This window comes from Hesperophylax consimilis, chromosome 11 (assembly GCF_061612785.1).
Source record: "Hesperophylax consimilis isolate HC1 chromosome 11, BYU_Hcon_1.0, whole genome shotgun sequence".
Classification (NCBI taxonomy): Eukaryota; Metazoa; Arthropoda; class Insecta; order Trichoptera; family Limnephilidae; genus Hesperophylax; species Hesperophylax consimilis.
This window is the reverse complement of record NC_142846.1, coordinates 22,453,619-22,475,052: the sequence shown is the minus strand read 5'-3', so window position 1 is coordinate 22,475,052 and position 21,434 is coordinate 22,453,619. Positions and strand designations below refer to the sequence as shown.

General features: G+C 33.4%; 1 protein-coding gene across 4 annotated transcripts in view; it reads right to left on the bottom strand.

Moving 5' to 3' along the window:
- The window catches only part of ths (thisbe), a 170,839-nt gene that overhangs the window by 43,973 nt on the left and 105,432 nt on the right, over positions 1-21,434 (bottom strand). The window contains exon 1 of one of the 4 annotated variants that reach the window (XM_089637089.1): positions 3,886-4,438. The exons of the other annotated variants lie outside the window; for them this stretch is intronic. Coding sequence (XP_089493215.1) covers positions 3,886-3,887 — 2 coding nt within the window. The 5' untranslated portion in view covers positions 3,888-4,438. Of the gene's footprint in view, positions 1-3,885; positions 4,439-21,434 lie in introns of those variants that run through there. 4 annotated transcript variants of the gene reach the window in all.

The following is a 21,434-nucleotide window of genomic DNA, read 5'->3' as shown; positions in this document are numbered from 1 at the left end:
TCAGATATATCAGAAAAGAAGTTTTTGTAAGGTTAGTTTTGTAATTTTTACCAGTCAAGGAATTTTAAAAAGACAATATTTCTAAATTACCTAGGCGTCCCGCATTGCCTTCAATCTTGTGGCAGATAAGGGGATTAATAGATTAGAAACAAACAGCCAGATCGGCCCATTTATGAGAAAAATCGATAAGGTGGATTTGTTAAAAATAATAATCCTTAAAATTTTCCTATCTTGATAACATTCGTTGAATAAGATAAAATGCTTCGCCGCGTTAAACAATGTGATTTTGTGAAAGGAAGTCTTTCAAAAATCATATTGTATTGTATTATGTAAAAGCCTTTTTAATTAATAAATATTGTGTGCCAATAACAAAAAAATCAACTTGATACGTAGGTATGTAGATATTTATATGAATCAGATATTTGATGGAGCACAAAGTTTTTTCTGCTTCAAACATTATATCTTCTCATATGGACTATTAAATTATTTACTCTTCTTATAATGTACACCATTTAAAAATGTTCAAGAAAGATTGCGAACATTTTTCTTTAAAATATTTCTTCTTTTGGGAAAAGCTGGTGGTTTCACAAAGTGAGAAAAAACCTAAACGGATTACTCTATTTCAACACCAAATTATTTTATAAACTAATTGACCAAGGGTCGCAAAACAGGAATCCCCTTTTAACATTATATGCAATTAACTTTAACTGGCGACATTAGTACCTAATACGTCAGTGAATTTTTAATTAAACCATAAAAATTTCTATGATTTAACCCAATAATTAATACAACAGCAGCCAACACATCTAAATGATTATTTTCGATTATTATTTTCTGAAAAGATGAAGCATAACGACGATGTAACTTTTCTATGTCATCACCATTTCAACTACGGTGTATTAAATCACATGTACCATAATAAATAATGTATTGAGAAAAAGCGCTGAAGTAAGGCGTGAATTTCAACATAATATATATATATGTATTGACTATTAAAATATATCATATTTTAAGCCTCTCAAGACATTGGGATCACGGCAATCTTGATTAATTGTTGTTATTAACTACATTCCCAAATAATGATATCAATCAAAATAATGTAACGCTACCCACTGATTGTTTATAATCGATGTTGTACGATAAAAACAAATGTTTTTAGGTTTAAGGGATCAATGTTCGAAGTACAGGAACGCCCAGAATAATTGATTTCTCTGAATGACGGTGTAGTATTCATTTGAAAACTACAGTCATTGCTGGAATTCAGTTACTTCGCACTAGGTATTGTTTACTTCGTCATTTTCTGTGAAAGATGCAACATAGACTTTTCTTGGCCGAACCAACACTGTGTTTTCGAGTTAATCATCATTAATTAATGCCATGTATTATTTTATCAATAAAAAACAAAATATCGTATTATTAATCGAGAGTCTTTGAATGTTTATCTACAAGACCATAACACGGAAACATCATGTATTAATCTTTAAAGTTAGCACATGTTTAAGATTTGCCGTTGGTTTCTTATGTAATAATAATAAATTGATAAATAAAACGTCACATCTTGTAAGAGAGCTGTTTATATTAATATTTATATTAAATTATGCCAATGAAATTAATCAATGTCACTTATATTCAAATTTAATCTCAGTAACCGGCTAAGTGTGATAATCGACACCTCGATTTAAATAGTAATAACTACACCATGTCTCTACCTACAACATGAACATTACATGGTAATCTAACACCCTTTGACGGATTGAAACCATTTTTGTGGTTTTATATGAATCTGTGTGAAAAGGGCACCATTTCCCTGAAAATTCCGTAAACTATTATACACGAACATCGCATCCCCCCTACGTCGCTTGGGCGTTAGTACTCTCACAAAACAAAGCTAAAAACAAATTTACTTTCCAAGTGAAACAATATCGGGGCCTTCCCAAAACATAGCTAAAAACAAATTAACTTTCCAAGTGAAACAATATTGTGGCCTTTCCAAAACAAAGTTAAAAACAACATCACTTTCCAAGATAAACATTATTAGGGAAGTCCCCAATAATATATATTTTTTGCATTTTTAAAACATTTTAAAGGTTTCCCGGAACCTATTACATTGATTCATTAAAGGTTATTTCTCTGGAGATAGCTATTAAACAGCTATTCCGTACTACGCTGACCGTTGAATGTTTATATGTATAACTTCTGACAACAGTCTATATCACTTCAAAATGTCATTATAAATAATTTTATTATAAATCGATAATATTTAATAATAAAATCTGTCGTTGCTATGTTGACGCTGAAGATCTTAAAAACGATATGTATTTTTGTTTACCTTAAGAACGTACACAGATATTAAAATTAAAATCGTATTTTTAAACATTGATAATAATCCTTTCAATCAGATACCACGTGACGTCTAATGCGGTTTCAGGAAAGTCGCAATCCCAGACGTCATATTCACTGTTCATTTTAATTAGGTACACATTGAAATTGAAAAAATTGAAACGATTAAAAAAAACTTTTTAAATATCACTAAGGATAAAATAAAACAAAATGACAATATATAAGGGGAGAAATACTAAAGCAATGTGTACGATATGAAAATGGAAGATAAATTTTTGTAAAAAAATATAAAATGACTACACTTACATTTATGTTTATCACGAATTTAATTTAAAGGACAAAATCGAATAATTCTATACATCTCGATGAGTATTTTCCAAAGGTTTGAAGTGCGTAAACCATTGACGTCAGATTCTTGTGTCTATGGCGTAAACTTAGATTTTTTTCCATTCTGTCAAGTAGATAATATTAACATACCGGTATATAGTTTTAAATACTGCCAATAAATTAAAGAGTTTAGTTGCATTTATTTTTGAAGTTGGGTTTAAATATATGGAGATTATAAAATACGTTGGATAATTTTCCATCATGACCTTACTACGCGTATATAAAAGAACTGAGAATTTGTAACACGTTTATGTTTTACAAAACCGTGACCTATCTGATGACATGTGTGGAATAGTGAAACTGGTTAGATAAAAATAACGACCTAATGATGTTTTTAATCAAATTATGGAGTGGGGGTCAGAATTGAAGTAAGGGTCAGAATTGGAGAAGGGGTTTAAGTTGGAGTAGGGGTTTAAAAGACTAAAGAAGAAGATACATAATATGTTATTAGAATGGAAATCCCATGCGAATTAATGAAATATATAGAAAGGTACTTAAACATATTATTGTTGCTTTTCCAGAAGTAAAATATCTTTCTTATTATTGAAACTTATCGAACGATGTTTATAATTTGATATGATATTTAAAGAGTTAATGTATGCATATTAGCCATCCTTGAAATTATTTTTGCGGAACTTGTGGAAATTTTGAATCTAAAGTTTGCGAGATTTAAAGTTTGCATAACAAATAAAAAACATAAAAAGCTAAGCGCGTGCGACGAGTAATTGCTTTTGTCACACCTTTTCTCCGTACTTATGTAAAACTAATAGGAAAAATGAAACCTAATTAATTAATTAAACTATTACAAAAATCATCAGTAAATTAGCTTATAATTGAGTATTTACGATTAGATAATTATTTCTTATCCATAGACAACTAGTGTAATCATTTGATTTAAGCGTGCCAGTATATATGCACCTTCGTCAGAAATATGGGCGTATTTTTATGTCAATCTTGTTGTTTGTGTTGGAGGAGAGAAATGGAGTTATCTGAAGCCGCTCCCACGGGAATCAACAAATACCTACTGCCATAAGATGCGTGATACCGAGAGCGCTCCGTTCTATAATATTTCTATTGGCGCCCGTACACGCGTCGGTGCGATGCGGTAGCAGTGCTAAAATATTAAAATTGCATAAAAGTAGTCAAATGTCAACATACATAGCAGAATGTTTCCGTCATGTTGTGCTCGCTTCTATGATCGAAATCTGTAATCACACATCTAACACTGTTCAGTAGATATTAACTTATGACCAAAACAACAGAAGTGATCACTAATTGATTAATTTGAACATTCTGTTGACACCACTGCCCTCGGAGAGGGTCTTTCTAAAGAAGTTCGCACTATTCACACTATTCGCATCGAAAAACAAAAAAACCACTAGGTTTAATTTCAGATGGAATATTTGAGCACAGCTGCGGTCACTATCACAATGAGATCTGGCTGAGATATGACTGATTGAAAAAGAGCGCGATTCACTGGAAATTAAAATTAAAACATTTCAAATGATTCCATGGAAAACTGAAAATCCATCGCGGGATATCAATTCGCATAGTATAGAGTAATTGAAGCCGTATTAACTCGGAGAGATCTCGCCGAACACTTGTTTCATGAAGCATTATCACATCACGGCAGGGCACCCAATATTACAATATTTAGTACAATTTGACGTGTTTGTAAGGTGCTCGAAAGTCAGGCAGCCGCTCTACTCCACGCGACAGTAGCTGAGAGAGAACTGAACATGTACGTAAAGCGTTTCATGATAATATAAACTTATCTACGAACACCGTAGGTTGGCGGGCTCACTCAGAAAACGGCCGGCGCGGCGCTAGTGTGTTCTACACGTAAAGAAATATGTTTAATATTTAATGAATAGTTTGCTAGATTAAGTATTGATTTCACATACTAGTTTGTCTGAGCCTCTGTTATTAAGGCAAGCTTGGAAATAAATAAATTTAAATATGTATAGTAAATCGCGTCGCGTCTGACGATGACGCTACGACTTGAGGTTTCTCAACTTTGTGAAAGAGAGTATGTTTTCTTTATGTTTTACTATATGCAATTAAAAGAATTACATCAAATGCACTTCTTGTTTTGTTTTAGTATTTATAGTCAGTATAATAATTCTTTTCAAAAGGCTAGTGCACATTTCGATCATTTTGTAGGTACTGAGGCTTATCCTCCATATTATTAGATCGTTATCAGTAACGGTAGAGTAATGTGAATTGCATTTATAAAACATGTTCAAGAAGTTTATTGCGACAATTTTATTAGAAGTAGAAATGGTTTTACGGAGTACCTATGTGTACGGTTTCTACATCTCAAATTCGTAAGATAAAACGAAATTAAACGTACCTACACAATTAGAAGTAATCTACAAGAAATGGGTTTTCTAAATGACCTGAAAGGATTAATATATATTTACAGATTACTGTCGTTACAAAATAACGAGAAAAATGATAAAAAATAGTACCTAATATAAATTGAGTAGAATTCTGACACAAGTTACAAGTTAAATTATCATTATTTTAACAAAATTAGTGACGGAAAAAAATGAGAAAAATAGATAAAGATGATTAAAAGTCTCATAGTTGCTAGTAAATATTATGTAATGAAATATGCAGAAACATGAATGAAACATGTAATGCATACATGTGGAGCACATGAAACAGGGGATTTTATAACGATTTTAATAGTGTCTGGGTTAGCTTATTGAAAAACGTCACACTTGTAATATGCATTTTAAAGGTGATTAAAGCAAAAGTTTTCCATTTCCCGAGGTGTCGTTTAGTTCATTTAGGGATAGCCGTAACAAACCGTAAACGTTTTACCTCTGGGCCGGTAATCTCAAGATCGAATCCAGAATAAGTCAAAATGGGGTTTCGTTTCGGACAACGTGCTACTATGCCGAATGATAAAAAATCTCGAAGTTTTTACTACCACTCCAATCTCGTTGGAATAAATTATTATTAGAACTAAATGTGACCAGATCTGAACAGCCAGGCAAATCCCAACCTTTCTCTTCATCATCTTCTTTCCTTCCCCGCTCTCTTCAGCCCCATGAAACACCCCATTTGTTGATGCAATAGTACCACTGGCTCAGGACAGTTGGGAATCTTGTGTAGTGCATGAATAGAAAAAGGGTTAAAAAATCAATTTACAATGAATCTTTGGTCATTTTTATTCGGAAGTAAAGTTCAAACCAGTAATTGCTAAATTTCAAACACAATATTTTCGATGGAATCATTTGTTTTCATAGACTCAGGCACGTGTTATCCCGGAACCTCCAAGCCGCAGCACGTGGATGCTTTGCCTTAACACTAAACTAATATTTGGGGAACCTTCCTAAAAACGCTATCGGTCATTTGATTATCTTGTAAATACTAAACACACAGCCTTTTCACCGACAAGCCTTTACCAGTCTGCTGGGATACCGCCATGCAGTACAAGATTATACCTTATACCTACCGTACACAAAAGTAAACATAAGAGTCTGTAAAGTTTGTTAGGTAATCTAAGTTAATTAGTTTTTTTTATCATAATATTTTGTGAGACAAGAAAAAGAACTCTGTTTGCCCTAAGCCAGTGAAACTTTATTAACCCCATTGCTTGGAATATGTTTGTTGAAGAGAATGTCAACGAATGTCAGAATCACCTGGATATTCAGTTCTGGTCACTAAATATAGTAAAAGTCATTTCAATAGGTAACACCATTACGTTCTGCAAATTAAATCACATACCAAATCAAGTTGCTTGTCTGAAGAAAGATAATTTTTTTTAATAATAATTTATAAACTTTTACAAATTTCACTGAAGACCAAAATTTCTTAGCATTTTTTGCTATGTAAATGAGTATTTATTGTATGTAAAATAGTATAGAAATATAATCATTGTCGTTAAATAAAAAAATGATAATGCGGAACATTCTAACAAAAAAAGCATGGACAATTAGTTGAGTAGGAAGGTAACAAACCACAAAAGTTTAAATAATAACGCAGAACTTTCTGAAAAAAAAGCCTGGCCAATTTGTTGAGTAGGTAGGTAACTACCACAAAAGTTTATATGATAACGCGGAATATTCTGACAAAAAAGCCTGGCCAATTAGTTGAGTAGGTAGGTAACCACCACAAAAGTTTAAATGATAACGCGGAATATTCTGACAAAAAAGCCTGGCCAATTAGTTGAGTAGGTAGGTAACTATCACAAAAGTTTAAATGATAACGCGGAATATTCTGACAAAAAAGCCTGGCCAATTAGTTGAGTAGGTAGGTAACTATCACAAAAGTTTAAATGATAACGCGGAATATTCTGACAAAAAAGCCTGGCCAATTAGTTGAGTAGGTAGGTAACTACCACAAAAGTTTAAATGATAACGCGGAATATTCTGACAAAAAAGCCTGGCCAATTAGTTGAGTAGGTAGGTAACTATCACAAAAGTTTAAATGATAACGCGGAATATTCTGACAAAAAAGCCTGGCCAATTAGTTGAGTAGGTAGGTAACTATCACAAAAGTTTAAATGATAACGCGGAATATTCTGAAAAAAAAGCCTGGCCAATTAGTTGAGTAGGTAGGTAACTATCACAAAAGTTTCAATGATAACGCGGAATATTCTGACAAAAAAGCCTGGCCAATTAGTTGAGTAGGTAGGTAACTACCACAAAAGTTTATATGAATATTATTATTATTTATAAATTGGCTAGTTTGTTCGATGATTGTATTGATTTATCGGTATAATGAGGTTGTCGACTACTGTGGCTGCATGTGATAGGTTGTTGGGTAGGTAAGTAGGTGTGTATATCGAATTCTAATTGTATGTACTATAAACTCAATTGAAACCATAGAACACCAACGACTGAGAGAAAAGGCACGTATACGGTGCGCTTGAAAAGATTACCAGCGGACTTACTTTAATTAATTTATAAGAAATGCGTCATCATAATTAAACTTGGCGCACAATTATAATTTAATAGGTAATTGTATCATTTGTCATCGTGGATCATATTAGTGTAATAAATACAGCAATTACAACAAAGAAAACCTAGACTTAATGATATCCTAAATTAATGACACTCCAAGAACTCAAATTTAAGAGAGAAAAAATTGAAGTTGCTCTGGTGTCCTGAAATTGGCACAATTATTTCTGTCTGAAGCTACAGAGAATTAAATTATTATTATATCACTACACAACTTAGGACAATTCCCCATAATATTGTCGATTCTGTTCATTTAGATTAAACGCAGGCGAACGCCCTTGAAGAGACAGGAATTTTATAACAAAGGAATTAAAACACACATATTAAAAGTATTAAAATATTGATTAACTTTTCGGGTCGATATAAAATGATAAGAAATAAACACGCAGCGAAGCGCGATCGACGGTGAGAACTTATAGGAAATAATTAATTTGGGAATCGTGACGATTGTTTTACACCAGCCTTGAATTATGTTTAAATTCCTTTGCCGAAGACTGTAATTTATTGTCTATTTATGTAAACAAAGTATAATTCATCTGTCTCTTAAATATTTGGAAATATTAAATTGCTAGGATTTCGACGGTTTTTAATTCTGATTACGATTAATAATATATATTTTTTTTTTAAAAGAAAGACAAACATTGCCGGGTTACGAATAACCTGATAATATTTGAAAATCTCCTACTACCACCACAGTAAGCTGAAAATGTTGCTTGTGTTGTGATGGAGGACTTAGCCAGCCGAGGAATTGAACACACTACGCCTGGGTGGGACCCAAACGCGATGTCAACTCGGCCACGGTACGGTATGGTACGGGTGCACGACGAAATCGTGGTAAGTGATAACAAAAAAGTGTGGAAGGTTGAACATGTGGGTGGAAATTCCACTAATTCTAAATATTTAGGACGGGTTGTTTCGAAGAATTTGAACAATTCTTCAAATTTGAAAGTTAATTTTCAGGTTCTGTGAAAGATTTTTTCAAGTTCTGTTTTTATTTCAGTTCTGTCAAGCAACTACCCTATACTGATATAATAACAGAACTTGAATAGGACTTTCACAGAACCCGTAAATCAACATTGAAATTTGATGAATTGTTCAAATCCTCCGAAACAACTCGTCCTTAAAGAACTTTCAGATTGAAGATTATTTTAAACAGGTGAGTAAAATTTCCGCTTTCCAACCAAAATATCGTGCGCCATCGCACTAGTGAATATAGAGGTATGATATACAGCACATCCGTTCAGACAAATTATTTCAAACTGAAATATTGAACACTATTATGGTGTTGTTACAGCTACGTTATTTTTAATATATATTTTTAATGCTAGAAAATATCACATAGGTTTATTGCTGTAAATACAATAAATCATCAAATTACATAATTTATTTATAGTCGGGAAATACTTCAAACGCGCGCCCAACATTTGTAGACTGTTAACATTTGTCACACGAGAGCGATTCGTTCTACGACTCAACTCAACAACTCAAGTTCAACAGCTCGGCTGTGGAGCGGTTTGTTTCTGTCTTTCCTCCCCCCTACAACTTGGGGATCTTTAAAGCCCGTTTCCATTCATTTCTCTCTCTCCTTAAAAAGATCCTCCACACAGCATCCCCAAAGATGACATGGGCCCTGAGGGAAATATTTTCCTCAAGGCCTCCTATGTGGAGTTAATGAAATTTTTCTTTTACGATTTCTGGCCACACTTGTTATAATTACTGTAAAAGTCAACTATTTACATAATAATTAATATTTACATAAGTGATTCTAAATCTTTGTTATGGGACGACCGCCATGTTAATTTCGGTCCGTATTCTATAACTTTTTGGTATGTTGGTATTTGTATGGGTAAATATAAAAATTATTTTCGTGCAAGTTTTTTTTACATTAAAAATTTATTCCTTAACAAAAAAAAATTAACATTAAAAAACTTACCTAAAAACCTATTTTATAATCAGATATACAAATCAAAATGTCAATATGGCAGTAGTCCTGTAGAAAAGCAAAACCCTCAGTCCACATAATTGTAATTTGGAATGCAGTATTTTCCATCCCCCGGGATGTAAGTAGTTTGCTTTTATAGTAATTAAGTTGAAGCAAAGTGTTAATACAAAAATACTTTCGTATAAGGCTGGCCGCATACATACGTTTTTCGTATTCGATTTCCGAATTCGTTTTCCGTATTCGGACATCCGAATGCACGGAATCAGTAGAAAATACATTAACTGCCGCACACGTTCGTTTTAGTTCCGAACGGAACAAATTCCTTACGCACGTTCCGAATGCCAGCCGGCGCGTTCGGAGAAAACGAATGGAAAAAACCTAATGACGTCATGTGGAACGCAGCTATTGCATACAGTTTGTTTGTGCCGACGCAAACGTACGGAAATTTCCATTCGTAATTCAGTGTTGCCAACGGATCTTGACCTAATATCGCCGTTTCTCATACATAAGGTAGCGTAAAGTAGCCGAATTTGCTGTTAGGTGGGACATGTTTAAAATTGATGTTTTTACGTGAAAATAAAAAAATTTCGTGGGGGGGGTGGCTAGAGAATTTCAAAAAAATAAAATTTGTCCCCAGAAAATAAAAAAAATTCATGGGGAGGGTGGCTAGAGAATTTCAAGAAAATATAAAATTTGTCCCCAGAAAAATAAATTTCATGGGGGGGGGGGGGGGTGGCTAGAGTATTTCGGGACATGTTTAAAATTGATGTTTTTGAAGTAGCTTAATTGGCGACCAGTCGCCTTTTAGATTTTTTCGGCGCCGATTCTCGCTCTGAGTAGCCTAAATGGCGATATATCGCCCTTGTTGGCAACACTGGTTCTGACGTTTATACATTCCGAATGAAGAAAAACGAACGTTTGCGCTAGTCTCACGGAATTCCGAATACGGAAAACGAATTCGTAAATCGAATACGGAAAACGTATGTATGCGGCCAGCCTTAAGCGTGGCCAGCAATCCGAAAAGATAACCAAAAATCAAAATGAATCTTTTTTGGTGATCCATCTTTCTTAGCTTCACTTTCATAGTAGTCTATTTATAGATACACAAGAAGGTTATCAACATGTGATTGGCATAACTAGATAGCAGCGGTGAGTGATTTTCAAGGACACTTTTAAAAAATATCAACGTTTCATATAAAAAAAAAGATTTTTCGGAGAACTATTAAAGCAGTTATTTTGTTTGAGGATTCAGAAAATCGAATCAAAACTGACCACCGCAGCTTTGTCGCCATGTCCGATTTATGTTGCTAGTTATAAATAGAAATATAGTAAAACTTTTTAGCCTTACCGCATGTGAAACGCGGTAAGTAATACACCTCGGCAATATTTTCTAAAATTCTATTGATATATTAACATTCCAGAAGGAAAGCCTTCGTCTTTACACGTCGTACATGAATTTTTATGGAAAGCTGTACGTAAGGTACCTACAGCAAATAAATTAAAGTGTGTTTTCTGAGGTGAGGCGGACGGGAGATCTTGCGTCGCGTGGAAAGACCGCAGACCTTACGCCTCGTACTGGTAGAAACGGAATGTTAGGACAAAAAAAACACTGCGTATCGGAACGCACAATTCGTAAACAAACTATCGAACAATGACGTAATACAAACATAGTTTTAACCGAGGTTTAATCACTCTAACAAGTTCAATAACACTCAATATCCAATACTCAACTCAGTGAAAGCTCTATTTCAAATTAATTATAAACAAACACTGGTATTATTAGCTATATATTTAAGCAGCAACGTGTGCAGGCTTGACGGGTACAGGTGGTCCTGAAGAATATAATTTCCCTCAGGGCCTATGTGATCTTAGGGGGTGCTGTGTGAAGGGTCTTCTTAAAGAAAGGAACTAGAGGAAGTTTTGGGAAGTACAAAGGTATGAGGGGTGGGTAGGTATCTAGGGGTCAGTGTGTTCAGGAGTGACGGAATGGGTTTAGAGAGACCAGCTGAAAGGGTTAAAGGGTCTCCTCAAACTGGCATCTTATGATCTGGACCGCCATGCAGCTGGTGTGCAAACGTGTGTGTCGCTAAGACATGAACAAACCTCAACCGATGAACACCGGCACTCCTGCTAAGTCACCAAACGTAGCACAAAATTTAGGGTGACCTACTGCCTACTTAAATAATAATGAATGAAAAATTAAATAATAAAGCCAATATTTACAATTTGGGAGGCGGGTATGGATACTGCCGCCCCGCAAACCGTTTATTGTATAACCAACATCACTAACATAGGTCACCCAAGAGGTTCGCTACGTTTGATGACTTAACAGGGGTGCCCGGGTTCATCGGGTGAGGTTTGTCCGGGCCTTGGTGGCGGAAGCGTCTGCTCACCAACTGGGTGGCAGGGCAGATCGCGAGACACTGGTTAAAGGACACCTATTGAGTTGTGCAGTAGAGCTCTGTAGGGACTCACCATTCATGCCTTTTTCCTTCCCAGAACTGCTTCACCTTCATTCAGGATGTGCTACTTAGTATTGTGGGGAGGGAAACAAAACTTAGGAAAGAGGAATGTAGAAAAGTACCTGACTATTCAGATATTGAACACGGCTAAAGCCATTTCAAGTAATGTTTTGATTGTGAATGGTGGTCTTTCACCAGAGCTAATGGAAAGTGTCTACTGGAATGTGTCTACTTTAAACTGTGTATATATATTTTTAATGATTAAATTGTGAAATTAAATGAATAAATGAAATAAACTAAATTTAAAGATCGTAATACTCGACACAGCTATTAGTCTATTCACAGAACACTGGCATCTCAGGAGACACATGAAACTGTTGGGAGGAGAAAGCATCAACAGTTTTGAAAATGTGGAGGATAAAAAACATCGGTTCATAAATGAACAATGATGGGAAGAAAGCTCTGGTGCCTTGGTCATAGAAACATCCTGTTCTCATGCCACGCACAAATGTGGAGTGCATGTTTGGCGCGTTTCCCGAATGTGCACCGGTGCCTAAAGAATCAATGACGCCAGTTCCTCGAAACATCTTCTATTAAAATACCGAGAGATCGAAAACTAGAGATTGCAATCCGTTTGCTGCGACTACTAGTACAGCGTGATGGTTTTTTTTTTAAATTTATTTTGTAAACAAGGCAATCTCTACGATAAGGTGAAAGTTGCTCAGCTACTAATCTTTTCTATTCTAATTGGGCAAAGAATATCACAGATCATAATGAGATTTTGATATCAAAATTGTCAAAATTTCGGAACAAGGCAAAGTTCAACACGTCTGGAATCATCGAAATTATTTGAATATTGCAACCCACAACCAATAAATTCGTTGATTTCGTAGTCTGTAGTTATGTGACGTAATCTCTTTGTTATTGTTTTTTTAACGATTAATGGCTATATGTACTAGGCACATATCTCTATCAAAAATTACTACAGCGCTGATAAATGTCACGTAGATACTATGTACAATTACACTAATGAATATAATTAGGTAGGTAAGTTAAAAAATACACAAGTATCATCGCTTTGGGAGGATTCTACGCTACAAGATATAAATAAACTAAATATTTATTTAAGCAACGAGTATTTTAAGTATACTATCAGGATAACGGATTCTAATTTTACGACTATGGAATTGTTGCGATTTTTAAGCAAAACACATAAAAAACTGTATAAATTTCATGAACTCATAGCCCGAGAGCTTTAAGCGCTTCAGATATACCGATGGCTGCTTATTGTATGTTCGTACACATGTATATATATATATAAGATCTCTAGGAAAATACAATTAATATAAACTTATAATAATTTTCCTATTTCTATTATTTAAAAAAAAATACTTATAAAATAAAAATGTAAATCTTTGTTTATTAAAAATCTTAAATCTCAGAAATTTCTTCACAGTTTCTTCAATGTTGCGTTCGAATACACGTATGTTTGTATAAACCTTTACCTGTGACACGTAAAACATGCTTTAAAAAAAAACATTGCGTTGCGCTACACATCTGTGGGACGTAAAGGCAACACGCGCTCTTTTTTTTCTATTTGCACAGACACACTGAGCCACAGTCAAGTTAGCTTAGCTTTGGGAACATTAAAACCAAGAAAAAATGACGACTTCTTGCCTTAAAAGAAGATCATAGAAGTGTCACGTTTGATTATCTTTTTTTTTAATTTATCCATATTTTTCCACGATTGTAATGTTGAGGAAGGTTCGAGGAATTTATTATATTTATTTATTTATTAACGCCGATTATAGCGGCTTTTACAAAAGAATAACAATTGTTTTACATATGAATACAGAATATACATAGATAAAAAAATATAAAATACATAAAAGAGAACAATAGAAATAGTTATTATAAATACAATAAAACAATATATATATAAATATATAAACAAATCATATACAATAAATCCCGGAATATTAGCGTAAGACGGTTCAACGGTAACTAAGACACAGCACAAAAATATATTTTCTCATAATAATATTATCAGCTCGACTAAAGGTAGCAATTAAAGTGTGCAGATCAAAGGAATAAACCGCCTTGCTAAACAAATATGATTAAATGCTATCAATGGAGTTGTTTACTAGGCTTGTACATAAAATATGTATTTAATGTTAGTAAATTAATAGTCGATACATATTATATTTTGCAAAATTATTAATCTACGTGACATAGATTAAGTAAATACCAAAAACAATAATTATAGGCAACGGAGGGTTTTTCCAGTTCGCGTTGCTTAACATTTTTAATTTAAAATTTCCAAGGTACATGCAATCAACGCAGTAAAATAAATTTTCAGTCCTTTTACTTTCTGTTACATACAATGTAAACTTGCAATTTTAAATTATATGTAAAAAAGGCTTATTTTAGCAAGGACAGTCTTCACCTTGTTCAAGACTTGTTTAACTCAACTTTAAAGAATTGTCACTTTAGCTATGTTTAATAACTAGATCTGCAAACCGGATCATCCAAACGACACTTACCTCCCACCTTCACACATTTTCTGTAATTTTCCTAATTAAGGGATGGTAGAGGTCCACTAGCCCAAGCAGTGGAAAACTTGTACGGTTTCCAAATTTTAAAAGGTGGTACTTAGCTGTGTACAGGAAATTTCAGTTTATGAAAGGTCCGTATTGATGGTTGGAGTTTATAAAAATCCATTTAGTTTCAATAACCCTTTCTTTAAAATCGAAATAGAGACCATTGAAAAATCACGAAATCTGACTGTATTTGCTAAGATTAACCATCAGAAATTTAAACAAATAAATACACATTTCAAGTTTAGAAGATAAATAACTTTTTCGTGAATTTTTTTTTAATAAAATAAATTTCTGTCGAAAGTTGAAATATTATATTAAAGCTACATACTTTAGATACAATCAGTTCCGGTTTTGTAAACTGCACTTAAATTCAAACAAATCCGAGTTCATAGAACTGGAGTTACAGTCATTAACAGACACACTCACAACCAAAATCAGTATTTTTGATAATTATTATCCGTTCCATCAGGAACATCGTTGAAAGTTCTTGAAAGACTTTGAATCATTTCATACCAAATAAATTAATATTTTGATAAGTAAACTAACTTTTGTAGCCGAATGAAATAAATAGCTATCGAAGTTCGAGGCTTTTGATCATTTGGATCTTAATACTGACTTTTATTATTTTTTTCTTAACATTTTATCAGTTGTCTTTTTCAATATCTTTGGCTGAGAATATAAGTGCATCGAAAAATAAAATAAAAGTCGACTGTACCTTCCTTGCCTTTGCATTAGATTATTCTAAGCCGGTTAACATCAATTGTGCATTATAAGCAAGATAAGCAGTTAATCTACCACGATCAATATAATAAATATAACTTCTCGAGAATAAATTTAGCATCTTCAAGTGGCAGGAAAAGAACACAAGGAAAATTATAAATAAATAACTTTATTGCTTCAGTAAGTGCTTTTCATTTGTGTTGATGTCTTTGGTCACGTGGGATTTTATCTACGACTAATGCTTTAATGCTTTATTTAATAATTGATGCGCAATGTCAAAAATATTATAAAATACTTTTGATTGATTTTCGTACAATCAGATTTTTTGTTAAATAATGAATTACATGTTTTTATCAGTCTTCGATTTTGAAATTTCAAAATGTTTTATAATATATGTCTCCTGCTGGAGCTCCTAGGTATTTCTTTACAAATGCGTAGATATATTGTAACAATAAGCATATTATCCGACTAACTCATAAAAGATAAAAGTGGGGGGGGAAATCGGGTTAGAAGAATAGGAATGTATTACGACCGTAGTGAAACGAAGATCGCTGAATTTGGTAACAATCTGGTTGATTTGACCAATATCGATCAGTCGCGCAAAAAAAAAGTTTCAAAAGCAATATTACCCATTTGCAGCACGTCAGAGGAATATTTTAAATCGATTTACCAAAGCAAACACGGAACGCATAATCGCATTGGCCGGATTTAATTGCAATTCAAAACAGTGAAACTGAACCTGGATCAATTCAATATCTGAAGATTCGTGAAGTTAGCTTCAAAACGCGGAATGGGGAAATGACCGAGCTTGTGAGGTTTGGAACAAAGTGGTCCTGGTCTAAAAAAAAGTGGGTGTGTCAAGCCTACGCAAGACAGAAGTGAAACTTCTAGTATTCCTCTCTCTCTATTTTCATTTCATCATCTCTATTTTCTCTCTTAGGTTAGTTTGAAAATTAGAGGTTAAATAATTCAACGACGAAGCATGGATTTGCTTTTTCTAATATTTTCTTATAGATGAATGACGTTCGATTAATGTATAGTTCCAAAAATTTTCAATTTATTCACAAGTATACAATATTACATAAATAACAATATTACAATTAAAAATTACAAAGAAATTACAATGACAATGATGTGTTCATCACCTCTATCTCGTCACTACTCATTTTTAACACTGAAATTCTGTACCAAACCGTATGAACCACAATCAATTACGTATTTCACTCGTATTACACTCACGACGCAGTATACTAACCAAGCAGCTGATGCTTGGCGTGGCGCAGTTCGCTGGTGTCTGAGAGAGAGGAAAGAAGAGAAGAGAGAGAACGTTCGTGAGCGGCTCCCCCACCTCAACAAGCGCATATGGTGAGAGAGGGACAGTGAACGGTGAGCGGTGGTGGGGGTACCCGCATTTTCGTGTCGATCCTGACTCGGTTTTACTCCGTCCCCGAAAATCCATTACGCGCCTAAAGAAGTTTCACTTCAAAAATCTTGCACAAACATTATCATGAGTAAAGATATTAACCCGAGCAATATACGCCCCCCTTCCTCGTATATCTATAACAACTCCGCAGAGGCGTATTAATCTATCTTTATATGTAAGACTGCATATGTTTTAATTAATTATAGCCAATTCAATATTACAAAACATCGGATATGTCGTAACCACTCAGATACTTGCAAAATGTATTATATGGAAGAACAATTGCTTAATGATATATTCAATTACGTTTCACTAATTGATGGGTGATAGATAACACCTTCTGTAATAACAAGTAGTGTTTAGCAAGACACTGTTATCACTATCAACTACTTCAAACCCTTTTTTATACATAATCCATATCTTACAATATTAGTGAACTTTGGATTGTGAAATTTGCGTAATCTGATTACATTATTATAATTACAAACTACTAAAGCAAGCATCTGATTTAAATAATCTGCATATATCAACAGATAAGTCAATTACGGATCGCATTAAAAGTTCCAACAGCACCTATTTTTGTTGGAGTTTAGGAAGTGGGAAGAAGTAGAAATTTTTTTTTTTTTTAATTACGTTAAAAAAATGACCAATGATCTTGCCGGTATTTGACGACACTAATAAAAGTAGATTAAGTTTTTTAAGCGACAATTTATCACTACGACAATAATATAAATATACGGTTTTTCATAATGGTTCTTATTTTATATATAATACTTTTCTAATGATAATAATGAATTAAAATGATTCTATAAAGGCCCTTGAGGTGATTTTGCACAAAAACGGCGCTATACAAGTAATCCAATTATTATTATTTTTATTATAAAAAAACCCAGTGAGAGCAGTTTAAAAAGAAAATGAGTTGTAATAGAAGCAGCGTTTCAAAGCATTAAGAAAGTAAAAAAAAACTACTTAAATGTATGTGTGAAGCAATAGAATTGCGTAAAAAACGTAAAGCATGGTTTGTTACGCATACGGTGACAGTCCCAGCAGGGGTAACCATATCAGTCGCACAGTGGACCTGATCCGGTGGACCTCCCATTGCTGCCTTGGAGAGCCGCCTACAGCCCCACGCCTCCTGCCGATACCCTTTCAGTCTGTTCCAAGAAACCGACAGACTGTTGTGACTTCACAATCGCTGCGTTAAGCAATCGGCGGGATTGTGGAGATGAGTTGTAAGCGATTAGGACTTCTTTAACAGAACTGCGGACGATACCACAACCACAACTCACAAATCACGCACCGTTTTTAAATCCCGCGGGATTGTAGGATAGAATTAATAAATCCGGCGGGATTTCACGGGATTCCGTCGGATTTGCCGAATTTTTATTAAATTACATTAAAAAAATGCTAACATTTCAAAAATATATTTTTTAAATTGGTTCTAATAATATTATAAAAAAGATATTGAAAATGTAACAAACTAATTATTTTGAGAAGACTTTGATAAAAAATAAGATAGTAAAAAAACTAGACTATGGAGAGTCTTGCACAAAAGCCTATCAGCGGAAAAAACTTTTTCTGCTTCGACACTTAACTACTTGGCGGGGCTATCATCAATAATAATCTCCCTCTGATACCTCCGTTCCCAAAAACGGACATAGGTATCTTTCTTCGAAACCCATTCGAGGTCTTGAACAGTAAGTTTTTCGTGTAAATTTAGTATTTTTTTAATGTTAATCCCGCAATTCCGCAATATTTTTGAAATCCCGCGGGGTTGCGGGATTGCGGTATTGCAAAACCTTATCACAATGTACATGTTACATAGTAAATTTATACTTCTTATTCGTACGGTGGAGGAGAGTTAGTGAAGGTTGGTAGAACTGAGGTTATTCGGACAGTCGATGACATTAGGAATCATTTGATTCACCACGAATACTCCGCCCTTGGGAAACTGGTGTAGAGACATTCTTCAACGATGTATGAGTTTTCTAAATTAGCAAAAAATGAATATAACATTACATGATTTAATAATTTTTCCAATTTCTTCAAATAAACTGGTCTTATGTAGTATCAGGTACGAGAATTTACCAATATAGGGAAACAGAAAACTTTCAAATCAAAAAGATCTTCAAAACAGTTCAACAATAACCCTACAAACTCCCTCAGTTTTTTCTTCATATTGCTTAAATCACGCTGCGTTTATGATCAGACATTTCTCTGGAGTTTAGGCAAATCGTATTAGAGATAAATGGGGCCACGTTTGATTGGTATCAGATGTTTATCTCGTGTAATAGCGGGACTTATAATCGTGTGCATAAAATATTAATGTCCAGTAATGACGTGCCAACTGCAACGAAACCATAGGGCGCTTTTTATACACCAACAGATTAAAGCCAAAACATTTAAGTGTTCATGCAGAGATGAATCTGAATTTTGTTTAATGACACAAAAATATTATCAATTTTTCTTTTGACCACGTTTTTTTCGTGATGTAGTGAAACTGTGCTTTCATAAGAGAAGTACGTAGTGAGCCTTAAGTTTACATATATTATAAATTAATACCTGTCCTCTTAAAATTTTCGCTACGGTGTTGATTTTATATTTTCAATATCAATATTTAGAGTGATTGTAACTAGGTTTAAATTTAAAGTAACTATCTACTCTATAATATTTCAACTGAAAGTTATTTTGATTATCATTTTCAAAATCGGAACTGGTCAAGAATCCAGACAAGCTACTACATATTTTTACAAGAAAATTATTTCTTTAATTCTTTATTTGAAATGTGTCATATTTTGTGATTTTTCAAGGTTTTGTGCTTTATCCTTTTCTAAGAAAGCATTATTAATAAACTTACTAGATTTACTAACAAAATACCCCGTGATTTGTCACGGGTATGTATTAGTATCATATTACAATATTGACAAGAAAAAAGAAGAATTTGAAAGGATCTATAAACGAATCGATCTCAAAATACCTTTGACTTAAAACCATAGTAGGGTGACAAACCGAGAGGTTACTAATTTAAATTTTTGTATTTAATTTTGTATCTAAAATCAAATTTGAATGGATTTCAAATATGGAATATTCTATTGGAATGAATTTGGGATATGGTATATCTTCCTACTTAATTTGAAATATTTTCTAATATGGAATAACTTATTGAAATGGATTCGGGTTATGGGGTACCTAATTTGAATGTTTTTCGAATATGGAATAACTTATTGAAATGCATGTGTATGGAATACGCGACATAAACATTAAATGCAGCGTGTTGTTTTTAGTGCTGCAACACATGAGTTTAATTGTGTGGCATCTGTTTAGTTTTGGAATGACCGCCGCGTGTTAGAAAATATGTTAATGTTCTTAACTTAACGAATCGACCATCACTTATGTGTTTTTGATGTTACCCGCCTGCTGAACAGCGATAAGTTTAAATAGAGTAATATATAATTATTGGGATCAATGAGATATATTTTTTAATCAGCCACTCTGATTACAACAAAGATGCATAAAATTATTTAATATCGTCTGGCGAATGCAGTAAATTCTGTTACCAGGCAATAAATAACATCCAGTAATAACAACATAAAGCAGAAAATCTGTCTCACCGACATTTTCGATGAAGCTCTGGGGTATTGAAATTTCCACTGCACATTTCCACTTTTTATTTATCATGCATCTACTTATTTTTTCGCAAAGTTTTTTATCCTTGGTGAACTATTTTCTTACGACGTCCTACCTATCGAATTACCTACTGAATTAATATTTCCAAAAAAAACTTTCTGATGTCATTCTACCTGTTCTTCTTTTTCTATTCTTCAGTCTACTCTTGAAAGTTTTGCTGAGAAATTACATGGTTTGTATAAAAATTCCCCTAAACAACCATTTTCCATAAAAATTACATAAAACAGGAAATAAACTCTTGAAAATACAAAATATTACCAATCTTTTATTTCGATCTCACGACATTTATCGCGGATTAGGCGATATGTTTCGACATTTTCAATGAAATAGGTGAGATACCCATCTGTCTATTTCCTTAAATATATTTCAATGTTTATGCACGTAAAAAAATTTCGCAACATCATAATATCAGGTGTTTGTCAATAAAAAATAATTAATTAATACCTAATTGCAAATCACTATACAACCGGCAAATTTGGCGATAGTATTAACAAAATTTTTAATTGAAAACGTTTTTTATAGCTTCATTTTCAATTTTTCTGACGAATTTTAGGTAGTTTAAAAATTAATAATAACATGTTAAGGGGATGCTATTTTGAAATATCTCTGGATTTTTTTTTTATTTTGATGAAAGAGTTATTATAATCCCTCAAGCGTTTGAGGGTCATGTATGACCGGGCGTCTATATTTTATAAAAGTTTTTTTCTATCATGCTGAAATGCTTAAATTTTTGACGTTAGAAAGAGAAATAATTATTCTTTCCAGTTTGCCTCAAATATTATACTGCGATCCATTAATAAAATCCTAAAAATAGCCAAAATTAATATTTCACGCCGCTATCGTAATAATCGGTTTATCTTTAAAAAATATTTCTTATTTTTTATTATATCAACGAGATAG